Here is a 16859-nt window from a genome sequence, read left to right as displayed (position 1 = left end):
ACAACACTTTTATGAGCATTTGATTACAAATATTTACCAAAGGGTTTACAGGGATGCTTATATCCATATTGGTTGGCTCCAACTTGTACAGGCAGGTATTAGCAATGAACCCTTAGAGCAGAGGTGGGCAAACTACGGCCTGCAGGCCCCTAGCCCTCCCCTGCTGTCCGTGTCCCCCCCCACTCCGTCCCCCGCGCAGCCTCAGCTCGTTGTGCCGCCCGCGCTCTGGCCCGCCACTCCTGCTGGGCAGTGTGGTTCCATGGTTAGCTCTGGCTACTCTGAGCAGCATGGTAAGGGGGCAGGGAGGCCGGGGCAAGAGGGGAGGGCTGGATAAGGGGCAGAGGGTCCCAGGGGGCAGGGGCAGTTGGACAGGGCAGAGGTTTGGGGGCTGTCAGAGGATGGGAAACGGGGGGGTTGGATAGGCGTGGGATAGGTTGGACAGGCATGGGAGTCCTGGTGTGTGTGAATAGGGGTCAGGGAGTTGGGACAGGGAGCAGGGGGGGTGGATGGGTCAGGGGTTCTTCAGGAGGCAGTTAGGCGGTGGGAAGTGGGAGTGGGCCAGGCTGTTTGGGGAGGCACAGACTTCCCTACCCAGCCCTCCATACAGTTCCGCAACCCTGATGTGGCCCTCGGTCTAAAAAGTTTGCCCACCCCTGCCTTAGAGTTTACTCTTTTTAATACACTTTAACAAACAAGTGATGTCATTGCCAAGTATTGGACCTTAGCTAAGGCCAGATGAAGCTGTTTTTTATAATATATTAAACAAACTGATATAGGCAATTACTTACTGTACCCAGTACCCAATGAACCAGGTTTTATTTCTATTATTTCAGCACAAACCTTAAATAATACAGGTACTTTGAAGTGTCACTGAAAGTTTAACACAACTCTTCTTATGATCTCATTCATTTTGACCACATGCATTGGGCATATTGCACATGTTTAAAACCATAGTTCACCCAAGTCTAATGTGAGCTGATATTCCTGCTAGGGCAGGGGTCGGTAACCTGCGGCATACGTGCCAAAGGTGGCTCGCGAGCCGATTTTTTACTGGCACGCTCTTGCCAGCCGGGGTCCTGACCGGCCGGCCCTGCTCAGTCCGCTGCCTGCCTGGGTGACTGGAACCCCAGGCCGGCAGCAGGTTGAGCGGGGCCCCCGGCGGCTGGGATCCCGGCTGTCAGGAGTCGGTGGACAGAACCCCAGACCGGAGGCGGCCGCTGGCCCCGCTCAGCCTGCTGATAGTCTGGGGTTCTGGCCACCGGCCCCTTGCCGGCCAGGGTCCCAGCTATCAGCCCTGCTTAGCCTGCTGCTGGCCTGGGATACCAGCCACTGGCCCCGCTCACCTTGCTGCTGATCTGGGGTTCCAGCCGTCCGGGCCTGCTCAGCCCTCCTGTCGGCTGGAGGGTACTGCGGTACTGGCAGCTATCCCAGGGCTCTGCTCCTGGCCTGGGCCCAGCGCTCTGCAGCCCTTATAAAAAATTACACTACGATTAGCTTGAAAACTTAAAAACTTCGTATATTACAATAATCATTAAAAAAGTATGTTAATAAATACATAGGTTTAGTGAAACAAAGTAGTTGTACTTATGTGCCTGTGCTTAATTTGTGTTTTCAATGATTTACCTTCTAAAAAAAACTTGCATGTCTCGCACCCCCCAGGTTAAGAACCACTGCACAAAACTGATAAGATCTGTATTTTAATTTAATTTTAAATGAAGCTTCTTAAACATTTTTAAAACTTTGTTTACATACAACAATAGTTTAGTTATATAGACTTTTCGAGAGAGACCTTCTAAAAATGTTAAAATGTATTACTGGCACACGAAACCTTAAATTAGAGTGAATAAATGAAGACTCAGCACGCCACATCTGAAAGGTTGCTGACCCCTGTGCTAGGGGATGGGGTGGTGTTAATCCTTTTATTTAAAATTGAGTCAATTTGGGGGGTATTAATCAACTTTTACATGTTTTACATATAAGCTGATAACTTCATCAAAAAGATGAAAATAAAACTAAAATGCATTTCTAACTCTAGAATTGACATTAATCATCAATTACATCTTCAATTTATGGTTTTTGTTTAGGGTCTGTGGTAATTTTTAAAGTAGCAAAATCTCGCTGTTCAGTGCTTTGCAAAACTGTATGCGCTAGTCAAGGAAAAAATTTTATCCCTTCTCCCCAAGTTAGTTTGTGGCAGATGCTGTAATGAGGTATTGTATTACTACAGTTTAATTTTGCAAAGTACCACTCTATATTTACACTGTGAAGAAACACATAATTAAAATTGACAATATAAATTGATAAAGGACATCTTTGTTATGCACCTTTGCTTTTATGTGTGTGTTCACTCACAAATTCAGAATGGGCCTTAATGCAAATTACTAAAATTCTGCAGGGTTTACATTTAATTCCAGTGGCTGCTCATCAGGATTGCCAGCAATAGTTTAATGACAGGTTTCAGAGTAGCAGCCGTGTTAGTCTGTATTTGCAAAAAGAAAAGGAGTACTTGTGGCACCTTAGACTAACAAATTTATTTGAGCATAAGCTTTTGTGAGCTACAGCTCACTTCATCGGATGCATTCAGTGGAAAATACAGTGGGGAGATTTATATACATAGAAACATGAAACAATGGGTGTTACCATACACACTGTAACCAGAGTGATCACTTAAGCTGAGCTATTACCAGCGGGGGGGGGAATGGGGACCTTTTGTAGTGATAATCAAGGTGGGCCATTTCCAGCAATTGACAAGAACGTCTGAAGAACGGAGGGGGGCGGGGGAATAAACATGGGGAAATAGTTTTACTTTGTGTAATGACCCATCCACTCCCAGTCTCTAGTCAAGCCTAAATTAATTGTATCCAGTTTGCAAATTAATTCCAGTTCAGCAGTCTCTGGTTGGAGTCTGTTTTTGAAGTTTTTTTGTTGAAGTATTGCCACTTTTAGGTCTGTAATCAAGTGACCAGAGAGATTGTACCCAGAAGTCACCTACTACAGGACAGGCCCAACAAAGAAAATAACAGAACACCACTAGCCGTCACCTTCAGCCCCCAACTGAAACCTCTCCAACGCATCATCAAGGATCTACAACCTATCCTGAAGGACGACCCATCACTCTCACAGATCTTGGGAGACAGGCCAGTCCTTGCTTACAGACAGCCTCAGAACCTGAAGCAAATACTCACCAGCAACCACACAACAAAAACACTAACCCAGGAACCTATCCTTGCAACAAAGCTCGTTGCCAACTGTGTCCACATATCTATTCAGGGGACACCATCATAGGGCCTAATCACATCAACCACAATATCAGAGGCTCATTCACCTGCACATCTACCAGTGTGATATGTGCCAGGAATGCCCCTCTGCCATGTACATTGGTCAAACAGGACAGTCTCTACGTAAAAGAATAAATGGACACAAATCAGACGTCAAGAATTATAACATTCAAAAACCAGTCGGAGAACACTTCAATCTCTCTGGTCACTCAGTTACAGACCTAAAAGTGGCAATACTTCAAAAACAGACTCCAACAAGAGACTGCTGAATTGGAATTAATTTGCAAACTGGATACAATTAACTTAGGCTTGACTAGAGACCGGGAGTGGATGGGTCATTACACAAAGTAAAACTATTTCCCCATGTTTATTCCCCACCCCCCACCCCCCCACCCCCGGTTCCTCAGACGTTCTTGTCAAGTGCTGGAAATGGCCCACCTTGATTATCATTGCAAAAGGCCCCCATGTCCCCGCCCCTCCGCCCTCCTGCTGGTTATAGCTCACCTTAAGTGATCACTCTGGTTACAGTGTGTATGGTAACACCCATTGTTTGATGTTCTCTATGTATATAAATCTCCCCACTGTATTTGCCACTGAATGCATCCAATGCTCACGAATGCTCATGAAACCTTATGCTCAAATAAATTTGTTAGTCTCTAAGGTGCCACAAGTACTCCTTTTCTTTCAGCAATAGTTTAAGTGGTTCCTAAATGGCAGATCCTCATTAGTCTTTGGAAAGGCCTTTTGTTTGAAAGCCACTTGGCAACCAGCACTCATAGCTTAACCCTACATCTTTCTGAGTGATTAGTGGTGGAAAGTCATCAGCAAACAGCCCAGATAATATGGTATCTGTCCACATGAGTGATTATAAAAATTGGTGTACACTGAGTGGGGACTGGCCTTCAAGTCTGATCCTAAAACAGCAACTATAAGCCACTCATTTTGTAGACCTTGTACAATATTTTAACTTTTAAAAATGGCTTTAGCTGGTTTAAAAAGGAGGGTGAAGGAAAGAAGTGTATGGAATTTAATGTTTTATGGGTAAAAGATGGGACATCCTGAATCCACTTACCTGAGAAATATTTTCATAGAACGTTTTGGTATATAAGCCCTTCACCAGAATGATGTATTTTTGAATATTTGAATGTATGGATGCTATAGCATTTTAATTTGTGCTCTTGTTAATTTCACACTTCCCTGATTTTCAGACAATGCTTATGATCCAGATGTGAATGCGAAACAGATATGGATAGACAAAACAGTAATAAAGGGCAACATATGTCTGACATTTACTGATAATGGAAATGGCATGACTTCAGAAAAATTGCACAAAATGCTCAGGTGGGTAACTGTTTTGTGGATATTTTTATGGTCTCCTATAATCATTCCAATTTCCAGTTTCAGATTGTAATGTTCTGCTCGTTCCTGCATATTTTTATATCAAATGTGCAAATTAATTTAGTGCCTGTGAAAGTGAGACAAAGATAGGCAGATGCTGGTCAAGCATTCATCAAGATCTGCAGTACATTTTGTTCCTGAATCACCCACCTCCATTTGTCTGTTCCTGAGCCTATTTAGAGTCAGCGGCAATACAGAAATATGTGGTTTTGTAATGTCCGTAAGTGGAATAGGATAGGGGAAGAAGAGGAGGATATGCTTGCTAAACTCAGGTTTGTGTAAATATAAACCCAGGTAGCCAAAGGTGAAAGGTAGTTAGCTCAGTGCCATTAACTGCCAGCATAACCATTCAGTTGCTCCTTTGATTTAGTGGGTTGTAGGTGAAATGTATTAGAATTAAGATTTTGCACATTGTTCAAAATTGCAGGTATTATAGAACAATTAAGGGGCTGAGGAATTGCTGTAATGAACAGTTATATATTTTCTTCTTACGTGTTTTTTTTCTAACTTATTGTTTCTTGTGAGTTAAGGGCTTAATGCTAAATTCACTGCACAACTACAGATCATCACTTCTAATGAAATGTCTCCTTTGTCTCCTTTACCAATGCAAAATTGACTTTTGTTTACAAATTATTGCAAAAGCAATTGAGAGAAGTGGAAAAACTGTTCACCAAGGTCTAGTTCAGTCTTTATAATTGACTGTTAGACTGATTTGGGAGCACTTTTTGTGTAATCCCTTACAGAATATACCCTTTAGACATATTTAAAGATGGCAATAGATGACACTAGGGAGCAGTTTAGCATTGTAACATCAATCTGATCCTCAGCCTTTGTCTAGTTGTTGAGCAAATACATCTTTTAGCTGTGCTGTAGTCACTGGTATCAAAAGTAGAGATTAACATCTGTTTAAACCTATTTTGATATCAATCTTTTGTGGGTTTACACTTTTTACAAAATGTTCTAACAACGTGTTTCAGCTTTGGTTTCAGTGACAAAGTTACAATAAATGGCCGCATTCCAGTGGGACTGTATGGAAATGGATTTAAATCGGGATCTATGCGCCTGGGAAAAGATGCAATTGTTTTCACCAAAAATGGAGAGACCATGAGTGTTGGCCTGTTATCTCAGACCTTCCTAGAAGCTACAAAGGCAGAACATGTCATTGTTCCTATAGTATCATTTAACAGGCAACATATCCTTTTGAGTATTTTCAGACACAAAAAGTGGTGCACTTGCATGTGTAAAAGTAGGATATGAAGAGCCTCTCAGAATGGAAATTGCAGTTGTGCTTTGCCTTCCTCATATATAAGGAGGGATGAGGGCTATGCGGGGTTGGATAATAGCAACAAAACACTTGTCTAAGACATGTTAGGAAGAAAGCCCAGAGTACTGTGGCTATGCCAAAGAAGCTCACCTAGAAATTTATTTTAATTTGTGAAATGTTTAAGTCTTTAACTTAGTTTTTACGGCAAATAATTAATCCAGTAGAATACAAAGCCAGCCTAAAGGCCATCCAGGCATATTCTTTGTTCTCTACTGAGGAGAAGTTACTGGCAGAGCTTGATGCTATCATGGGGAAAAAAGGAACAAGAATCATCATTTGGAACCTTAGAAGGTAAGATGAAGTCCAGTGTCTGCTAAATTGTGAACTTGAGTGTTCAGTGTGCATGAGTTTGGTGGTAAGCAGCTAGACTTTAGAAGCCTTGGTGGAACAACTCTCTAAAGCTACAAAGCTAATGAGCATGAGTTGGTAGTAACTTAGTGGGAACATGCGGAATCAGACTGATAAACTTGAGAGTTACAAGGTCATTCATCCACTACCACTAAACTATCACGACAGAGCAAGTAAAATAGCCAGAGGCAAAGGGACTAAAACCAGGTCTACGCTACAATGTTCTGCTGGCATAGCTATGTCTGTTAGTTATGGCAGCAAAAGACCCTGTGTTCACAGTTAATATAGGCAAAATACTTTTGTTGGTATAGCTTATGCCCTTTGAGGAGGTAGTTTAACTGTGCCAGCAAAAGAATTACTTTTGCTAGAATAAGTTGGAGCGCTGCTAGAGAGGTTTGTTGGCATTGCTATACCAGCAAAATTTTTGCAGTTGAAAACTAGCCCTAAAATGTGATATCTTGCTAAATCTTATCTGTTTTAATATTAATGGCGGTTTGAGAGAAACCAGGCAGCTCCTTAACTAAACTTTCTTGTGGCCTAGTAGTAGTATACTTAAAATGTCTGGAACTTTTCAAGTTTAATTCTAGTTTGTTGACTCTTACGGTATCTAATCCAGAATTTCCCCACATATTTACCATAGCAGAATAAAAGGCTTAATTAGTCACATTCTCAAAGTCAGTAGAAATTAGAGAACAAATTAGTTTGGTCAACTTCATCCATGTGCCTCTTCAGGATTGTGCCCTATAGAATCATAGAAATGTAGGACTGGAAAGAACCTCAATAGGTTATCTAGTCCAGTCCCCTGCACTCAAGGCAGGACTAAGTAATAACTAGACCATTCCTGACAGGTGTTAGTCTAACCTGTCCTTAAAAACCTCCAATGTGAGAGGTTCTACAGTCTCCTTAGGAGATTTGTTCCAATGCTTAACTACTCTGACAAGTTTTTCCTAATGTCCAACCTAAACCGCCCTTGCTGCAATTTAAGCCCATTTCTGCTTCTTCTATCCTCAGAGGTTAGGGAGAACAATTTTTCTCCCTCTTCCTTGTGACAACCTCTTTTGTACTTGAAAACTGTTATCATATCAGCACCCCCTCAGTCTTCTCTTCTCCAGACTAAACAAACCCAGTTTTTTCAATGTTCCCTCATAGGTCATGTTTTCTAGATCTTTAATTGTTTTTGTTGCTCTCATAGACTTGAAGGTCAGAAAGGACCATCATGATCATCTAGTCTGACCTCCTGTACATTGCAGGCCACAGAACCTGCCCCACCCACCTGGGAAAGAATTCTCTATAGTAGCTCAGAGCCCTCCCTATCGCTGGCTGTTGGAGATTTGCTGCTGGCAGTCGTAGATAGGCTACATGCCATTGTAGGCAGTCTCATCATACCATCCCCTCTATAAACTTATCAAGCTCAGTCTTCAAGCCAGTTAGGTTTTTTGCCCCTACTCCTCTCCTTGGAAGGCTGTTCCAGAACTTCAGTTCTCTGATTAGAAACTTTCACCTAATTTCAAGCCTAAACTTGTTGATGGCTAGTTTATATCCTCTTCTCTCCTCTGGGCTTTCTCCAGTTTATCCACATCTTTCCTGAAATGTGGTGTCCAGAACTGGACAAAATGCTCCAGTTGAGGCCTAATCTGCGCAGAGTAGAGCAGAAGAATTATTTCTCGTGTTATTCTTACAATGCTCCTGCTAATACAGGGGTTCCCAAACTTGGTTCACGGCTTGTTCAGGGTAAGCCCCTGGCAGGCCCTGAGGTGCTTTGTTTACCTGAGTATCTGCAGGTACGGCCACTCAGCCCCAGTGACCGTGGTTCGCTGTTCCTGGGCAATGGGAGCTGTGGGAAGTGGTGCGGGCCAGGCTGCGAGTGGCCATACCTGCAGATGCTTAAGTAAACAGTGTCTCGCGGCCCTCCAGGCCACAAGCCAAGTTTGGGAACCCCCTGTACTAATACATCCCGGAATGATGTTTGCGGTGTTTTTTTTTTTTTTTTTTTTTTTTTTTTGGCTGCAAGTGTTGTACTGTGGACTCTCATTTAGCTCGTGGTCCACTATAACCCCCAGATCCCTTTTGCACAGTACTCTTTCCTAGGCAGTAATTTCCATTTGGTATGTGTGCAGTTGATCCTTCATAAGTGGAGTACTTTGCATTTGTCCTTACTGAATTTCACTCTGTTTATTTCAGATGATTTCTCCAGTTTGTCCAGATCAGTTTGAATTTTAATCCTATCCTCCAAAGCACTTGCAACCCTTCCCAGCTTGGTATTGTCTGAAAACTTTAAGTGTACTCTCTGCCATTATCTAAATCATTTATGAACAGATTGAACAGAACTGGACCCAGGAGGGATCCCTGTGGGACCTCACTTGATATGCCCTTTCAGCTTGACTGATAACTATGGTCTGGGTCTGTAATTCCCCGGGTTGTCCCTATTCCCTTTTTTATAGATTGGCACTGTATTTGCCTTCTTCCAGTCTGGAATCTCTCCCATCTTCCATGAGTTTTTGAAGATAATAGCTAATGACTCAGATATGTCCTAAGACAGCTCCTTGAATATTTTAGGATGTATTTCTGTAGTAGTTTTGTTAGGATTCATTTAGAACAAATGAATGTCATTGCAGTGTTACCTGGTAAATATTAGAGAACTCTTCTTCAAAGATATGTTCCTTTTTAATCAACCATACTTTAGAATCTCCAGCTGAAATAAGTTTGCCTGCTAAAATCTTCCTATTCCACCCTTCCGTGGTACCCTGCCTTCAGTAATTATTTTGGGTTATTCGTTTATTTTTAATTTTTTAAATAATTTTAATATAACTTTATTTTATTTATATTTTGGATTGCCTTCCACAGAGATAAAGATGGAGAAACAGAACTCGATTTTGATAAGGATAAATATGACATCAGAATTCCAGAAGATTTAGATGAAGCAACAGGGAAAAGAGGGTATAAAAAACAAGAGAGACAGGACCAGATTGTGCCTGAAAGTGACTATTCACTAAGGGTAAGTATACTGTTTTTTGTTTGTTTTTGTTTGTTTGTTTTAAATAAAGTAATCAGTGACAAATCTGGAAAGTAGGTTAAAATATTTGTTTTCAATGAGAATGATACTACAGCAGCATTGGCCATAAAATATTTTAAAGACATAGAATCATAGAATATCAGGGTTGGAAGGGACCTCAGGAGGTCATCTAGTCCAACCCCCTGCTCAAAAGCAGGACCAATCCCCAATTAAATCATCCCAGCCAGGGCTTTGTCAAGCCTGACCTTAAAAACTTCTAAGGAAGGAGATTCTACCACCTCCCTAGGTAACGCATTCCAATGTTTCACCACCCTCCTAGTGAAAAAGTTTTTCCTAATATCCAACCTAAACCTCCCCCACTGCAACTTGAGACCGTTACTCCTTGTCCTGTCCTCTTCTATCACTGAGAATAGTCTAGAACCATCCTCTCTGGAACCACCTCTCAGGTAGTTGAAAGCAGCTATCAAATCCCCCCTCATTCTTCTCTTCTGCAGACTAAACAATCCCAGTTCCCTCAGCCTCTCCTCATAAGTCATGTGTTCCAGACCCCTAATCATTTTTGTTGCCCTTCGCTGGACTCTCTCCAATTTATCCACATCCTTCTTGTAGTCTGGGGCCCAAAACTGGACACAGTACTCCAGATGAGGCCTCACCAATGTCGAATAGAGGGGGACGATCACGTCCCTCGATCTGCTTGCTATGCCCCTGCTTATACATCCCAAAATGCCATTGGCCTTCTTGGCAACAAGGGCACACTGTTGACTCATATCCAGCTTCTCGTCCACTGTCACCCCTAGGTCCTTTTCCGCAGAACTGCTGCCTAGCCATTCGGTCCCTAGTCTGTAGCTATGCATTGGGTTCTTCCGTCCTAAGTGCAGGACCCTGCACTAATCCTTATTGAACCTCATCAGATTCTTTTGGCCCAATCCTCCAATTTGTCTAGGTCCCTCTGTATCCTATCCCTGCCCTCCAGCGTATCTACCACTCCTCCTAGTTTAGTATCATCCGCAAATTTGTTGAGAGTGCAATCCACACCATCCTCCAGATCATTTATGAAGATATTGAACAAAAGCGGCCCCAGGACCGACCCCTGGGGCACTCCACTTGACACCGGCTGCCAACTAGACATGGAGCCATTGATCACTACCCGTTAAGCCCGACAATCTAGCCAACTTTCTACCCACCTTATAGTGCATTCATCCAGCCCCTACTTCTTTAACTTGCTGACACGAATACTGTCCATTTGCTTTTGCAGTATGTGTCTGTGATGCTTCCCCAGAGTGCATCTCAGCTTCTCCAGGATTGTGAGGCACCTAACTATAACCTGCCCTTAGTGTGAGGAAGCCTTGTTGCTGTGTGTCAGCTCCCTGACTCTGCCAGTCATGGGCAACACAAGCACTCCCTTCTCAGCCTATGCTTGCTCCACTGTCTCTCTGCAGGTCAGTGATAGATATGGTCCAACCTCCAAGCCCTTGAATGTCTTCCTAGTACCCAGCCCCTGTTCCACTGGAAATACTCAATATTCACAGATTGCAGTATACTGCAGTTTCTAGTTTTCCCTCAGATCGCTGCTCTCTTTAACAGACAGCACTTAGATATGTTTATAGTGAAAGCAAGAAAAAGTGTATTTAACAAAGGAAAGAGATTCAAGTGATAAGTAGAAGTATTGGAAACAAATGGTTACATATAAAATAAAATAATGCTTTTAGAATCTAGACTTTAACTATTTAGGCTAGAATCTAGACTAATTTAATGCCTTGTAAAGCAAAGTTCACCCCAAAGACCTTTCACTATTTTTCAACCAAGCCTGGGGTGATCCTTTTTGCATGAGGCAAGCCATACTATCAGCTTGTCTCCTCAGTGAAGGAATTGTCTGTCTTCTTTCCGCCACTTGATAACCTGCCTGTGGCCTGCCCCTGTTGCAAGAGCCATGCCCCTGTTGCAAGAGCAGGATTCAGCCCAGAGAGGACAGGGAGAGGTATCGTGCAGCCCCCAGCATCTAAGCAGCAGCAACCCTGAGGCCTGGGCTCCACACATCCTAGCACTTCTGTCCCTAACTGTAGCCCTGCAAACCTGCCTGCGCCTGGGTCTTTCCATGTGGAATGACGGTGCTGGGAGCCTGTGGAGCTGCAGGCAGCAAAAGTCAATAAGCAGCAAGTGTGTTGCCAATATCCAGACCAATTCCAATTCTAGTCAATTGGATGGTTTCAGTTCCAGGCAAAATGTTTAACAGGAAGTAGTTATCAGGGTTGTTATTAAGCAGCATTTACTCTATATAGAGAGAGGATGTATTATAAACCATTCATGTTGGTTTGGTTTGGCTTGCGTAATAGAAATTACCATGTGTTTTGCAGGCTTACAGCAGTATTTTGTATTTGAAGCCAAGAATGCAAATCATTATCAGAGGACAAAAAGTGAAAACGCAGCTGATTTCCAAAAGTCTTGCATACATTGAACGCGATATTTATAGACCAAAATTTTTGGCTGTATCCTTTACTGATACGTACATCATTGCATGCTGAATGGGAAGACATGATGTAAGTACGCTGTCAATTCTGTGACAAAATGTGGTGCAGATATCCATTAAGATGCTATACCAAACCTGGGGGCTGATGGAATTGTTCCAGTTTGAAAGTATTGGCTCATTTTTGAATGAACTTTCAGTATGAAGAAACTCTTGGTGATCAAATTATCCTTAACATCCAAAAACAAGGCTAAAACTGTAAGAATCACCTTTGGATTTAACTGCAGAAACAAAGACCATTATGGAATAATGATGTATCACAAAAACAGACTCATCAAAGCTTATGAAAGGGTTGGCTGTCAATTAAAGGTAAGAATTTAACCTTGAAAAAGTTAATATTTGTGGATTAGAAACTAGTTTAATTCAAAACAGTTTACCTAATTTGTTGTATTGAGAACTATAATAGTAATAAAATACTGATTTTTAAGAAATGTTATATTTTGATGTAGCTTTTGTAATATCTTTGGTTTCTGTAGTGTCAGTGCATCAGTTTAATACTGAAAGTTGTACTAAGAACTTCATGATAAATGCTTGCTTTAGTACTAAACATGGTGTACAAAGTGTAGGCAAGAATATGTCACTTTTAGGAGAAAGGAGGGACTCGAGAATCATAGAAATGTAGGGCTGGAAGGGACCTCGAAGTAATCAGTCCAGCTTCTGGTGCTGAGTCAGGTCCAAGTAAACCTAGCCCATCCATGACAAGTTAGTCAATCTGTTCTTAAACATCCAGTAATAAGGATTCACAACCTTCCCTATACCAGAGGTTTAACTATCCTTGTAGACAAAAAGTTTTTCATAATATTTAACCTAAACTCCCTTGCTTTTAGTTCAAGCCCATTGCGTCTTACCCTGCTTTCAGTGGACATGAACAATTGATTTATCCTCTTTATAACAGCCTTTAACGTACCTGAAGACTTCTCAAGTCCCCCCATAATCTTCTTTCCTCAAGAAGACATGTCTAGTTCTTTTAACCTTTCCTTATGATAAAAGGTTTTAGAACCTATTTTTTGTTGTTCTCCTCTGGACACTCTCTCCAATTTGTCCACATCTTTTCTAAAGTGTAGCACCTAGAATTGGACGCAGTACTCCAGCTGAAGCCTCCCCAGTGCCAAGTAGAGTGAGACAGTTACCTCCTGTCTCTTACGTACAACGCTGCTGTTTATACACCCCAAGTTATTAGCGTTTTTCACAATTGTATCACATTGTTGACTGATACTCAGTTTGTGATCCACTACAACTCCCAGATCTTTTTCTGCAGTACTACTGCCTTGCTATTTATTCCCCACTTTTGTAGTTGTGCGTTTGATTTCTCCTTTCTAAGTGTAAGGTACTTTGCACTTGTCTTTATTGAATGTCGTCTTGTGTGATTTCAGACCAATTCTCCAATTTGTTACGGTAATTTTGAATTCTAATCCTGTCCTCCAGAGTGCTTACAAACCCTCCTAGCTTGCTGTCATGATTGTTTTATAAGCATACTGTCCACTCATTATCCAAGTCATTAATGAAAAATTGAATTGGACCAGACCCAAGACTGACACTTGTAGGACACTACTAGATATCTCCTTCCCATCTGACAGAGGACCACTGATAACTATTCATTGAGTATGGTCTTTCAACCACTTCTGCGCCCACTTTACAGTAATTTCATGTAGATCCCATTTTCCTAGTTAGCTTGCAAGAATGGTCATATGGGACTGTGTCAAAAGCCTTAATAAAATCAAGTGATATCACATCTGCTACTCCCCCCCCCCCCAATCCATGAGGCTAACAACCCTGTCAAAGAAGGAAATTAAGTTGGTTTGACATGATTAGTTCTTGATAAATCCATGTTGGCGATTACTTATAACTCTGTTGTACTTTAGGTGCTTACAGGTTGATTGTTTAACAATTTGTCCCAGTATCTTTCTAGGTATCAAGGTTAGGCTGACTGGTTTATAATTCCCCAGGACCTCCCTGTTCCCCCTTTTTAAAAATAGGTAATATGTTTGCCCTTCTTCAGCTGTCGGGGACCTTACCCACCCTCCATGTGATCTTGAAGATAATTGTTAATGATTCAGAGATTGCTTCAGCTAGTAACTTAAGTACCCTTAGGATGAATTTCATAAAGCCCTCTGACTTGAATACATCTAACATATCTAAATATTCATTAACTTGTTCTTTCCCTGTGTTGGCTTGTATTCCTACCCCTTGTTAATATTAGTTGTGTTGTATCTGTTAACCTTTTTAGTGAAGACTGAAGCAAAATAGGCATCACAGCCTTCTCTGCCAAGTAGAGGACCTACACTTTCCTTGATCTGTCTCTTAATGTATTTAAAGAACCTCTTAGCCTTCTATACCTCTCGCTAGGTGTAATTCATTTTGTCTCTTAGCGTTTCTGATTTTCTCCCTATATGCTTGATGAATTGCTAAGTACAAAAGAATACCACAAAGTTCCCACTTTTTTGTAGGATTCTTTTTTGATTTTTTCAGATGATTCAAGAGTTCCTGATGGAGCCATGTTGACCCCTTACTATAGTCCTCTTTCCTGCATACCAGGATAGCTTGAAGTTGTGCCTTTAATATTATCTTCTTGAGAAACTGCCAGTTCTCTTTTAGCCCTTAGATTTTCTTCCCCGGGGGACGTTACCTACCAGTTCTCATAGTGTGTTTAAAATATCCCCCCCCCCTTTTTTTTTTTTTAAAGTCCATTGTCCTTATAGAATCATAGAAATTTAGTGCTGGAAGGGACCTCAGAGTCATCAATTCCAGCCCCCTATGCTGTGCCAGGACCAAGTAAACCTAGACCATCCCTGACAGGTGTTTGTCCAACTTGTTTTTAAAAGCTTCCAATGATGGGGACTCCATGACCTCCCTTGAAAGGCTATTCCACTGTGTAACTTCCTTTTGTAGTTAGAAAGCTTTTCCTATCTCTCTTGCTGCAGATTAAGCCCATTACTATTTGTCCTACCTTCAGTGGACATGGAGAACAATTGATCACTGTCCTCTTTATAACAGCACTTAACAAAATTGAAGACTCTCTCAGGTCTGGCCCCTTCCTTTCTCTTCTCTTCCCCCTCCCCCCCCCCCTTTTCTCATGACTAAACATGCCCAGTTTTTTAGCCTTTCCTTATAGGTCAGGTTTTCTAAACCTTTTTATCATTTTTTGTTGCTCTCTTGTGGACTCTTCCCAATTTGTCCACATCTTTTCCAAAGTATGGTGCTCAGAATTTGACACATTACTCCAGTTGGGGCCTCACCAGTGTCAAGTAGAGTGGGATAATTACCTCCTGTGTCTTGCATGCAACAGTCCTGTTAATACACCCCAGAATCATATTTACCTTTTTTGCAGCTGCATCACATTGACAACTCAGTTTGTGATCCACTGTAACCCTAAGATCCTTTTCAGCAGTACTACTACCTAGATAGTCCCCGTTTTGTAGTTGTGGTTTGATTTTTTTCTTCCTAAATGCAGTACTTTGTACTTGTCTTTATTGAATTTCATCTTGTTGAATTCAGATCACTTCTTCAATTTGTCAAGCTCATTTTGAATTTTAAACCTGTCCTCCAACGTACTTACAACCCACTCCAGCTTGGTGGTGTCTGCTGATTTTATAAGCATACCCTCTACTCTATTATCCAAGTCATTAATGAAAATATTGAATAGTACCAGACCTAGGACTGACCCCTTTGGGATCCCAGTAATTATGCCCTCCTAATTTGACAGCAAACTGATAACATTTGGGTACAGTCTTTCAACCAGTTGTGCGCCCACCTTACAGTAATTTCATCTAGACCACATTTCCTTGCTTTGCTTATGAGAATGTCATGTGGAACTGTGTCAAAGGCTTTACTGAAATCAAGGTATATCATGTCTACTGTGTTCCTCCATCCACTAGGTCAGTAGTCCTATCAAAGAAGGAAATTTAAGTCAGTTTAGCATGATTTGTTCTGGCAAATCCATGCTGACTCTTCCATATAACCCTGTTCTCTTTCAAGTGCTTACAAATTGACTGTTTAATAATTGCTCCAGTATCTCTGCAGGTATTGAAGTTATGCTGACGGGTCTATAATTCTCCAGGTCCTCTTTGGTTTCCCTTTTTTAAAAATAGGTACTACATTTGTCCTTCTCCAGGCTTCTGGGACCTCTCCTGTCCTCCAGGAGTTCTCAGAGATAATTGCTAAGAGCTCTGAGATGGCTTCAGCTGGTAGCTTAAGTACTCTAGCATGAATTTCAGCAGGCCCTGCTGACTTGAAATACATCTAACTTATCTAAATATTTGTTAACCTGTTCTCTTCCTATTTTCGTTTGCATTCCTTCCCACTGGGTGTCGGTATTAATTGTGTTGAGTATCTGGTGGTCATTAACCTTTTTAATGAAGACTGCAACACAATAGGCATTAAGCACCTTAGCTCTGTTGATGTCATCAGTTATTAGCTCTCCTTCTCCACTAAGTAGAGGACCCGCACTTTTCATAGTCTTTCTCTTGGTCCTAAGGTATTTAAAGAACCTCCTCTTATTCCCTTTTATGTGCCTTGTCAGGTGTAACTCATTTTGTGCCTTGCCCTTTCTGATTTTTGTTTCTACGTACTTATGCTGTTCTTTAGTACTCCTCCTTATCTATTTGACCATGTTTCCGCGTTTTGTAGAATTCCTTTTTGATTTTCAGGTCTTTAAAGAGCTCCTGATGGAGCCTTTTTGGCCTCTTCCGAAGGAAAGATAGAATAGTTTGCAGTTATGCCTTTAATATTGTCACCTTGAGGGAACTGCCTGCTGTCCTGAACTAATTTTTCCCTTAGATTTTCTTCCCATTGGACTTTACCTATGAGTTCTTGGAGTGTGTGTGTTTGCTTTTTTGCTAACCAGTGGAGTATTTTAAAATGCTGAACATGTATTTGAGGGAGGTGTGAGGTGAGAAATAGAAACAACAAATAATTGCCAAGTTAAGTTATTAGCTACTGAGTATTCTATAATAGTAATATCTGAAAGAAAAGTTT

General features: G+C 41.5%; 1 protein-coding gene across 5 annotated transcripts in view; it reads left to right on the top strand.

Moving 5' to 3' along the window:
- Positions 1-16859, top strand: part of MORC3 (MORC family CW-type zinc finger 3) — a 62797-nt gene that overhangs the window by 17775 nt on the left and 28163 nt on the right. For all 5 annotated transcript variants that reach the window (XM_077818714.1, XM_077818739.1, XM_077818722.1 and 2 more), the window contains 6 exons: positions 4487-4619; positions 5654-5868; positions 6144-6291; positions 9193-9343; positions 11716-11847; positions 12075-12194. In XM_077818714.1, the coding sequence (XP_077674840.1) occupies positions 4487-4619; positions 5654-5868; positions 6144-6291; positions 9193-9343; positions 11716-11847; positions 12075-12194 (899 nt within the window). The remainder of the gene's footprint in view (positions 1-4486; positions 4620-5653; positions 5869-6143; positions 6292-9192; positions 9344-11715; positions 11848-12074; positions 12195-16859) is intronic.

The sequence above is a fragment of the Eretmochelys imbricata genome, chromosome 1 (assembly GCF_965152235.1).
Source record: "Eretmochelys imbricata isolate rEreImb1 chromosome 1, rEreImb1.hap1, whole genome shotgun sequence".
NCBI classification, from domain to species: domain Eukaryota; kingdom Metazoa; phylum Chordata; order Testudines; family Cheloniidae; genus Eretmochelys; species Eretmochelys imbricata.
Note: the sequence above shows the minus strand (reverse complement) of the source record. Positions and strands in the feature narration are given on the sequence as shown.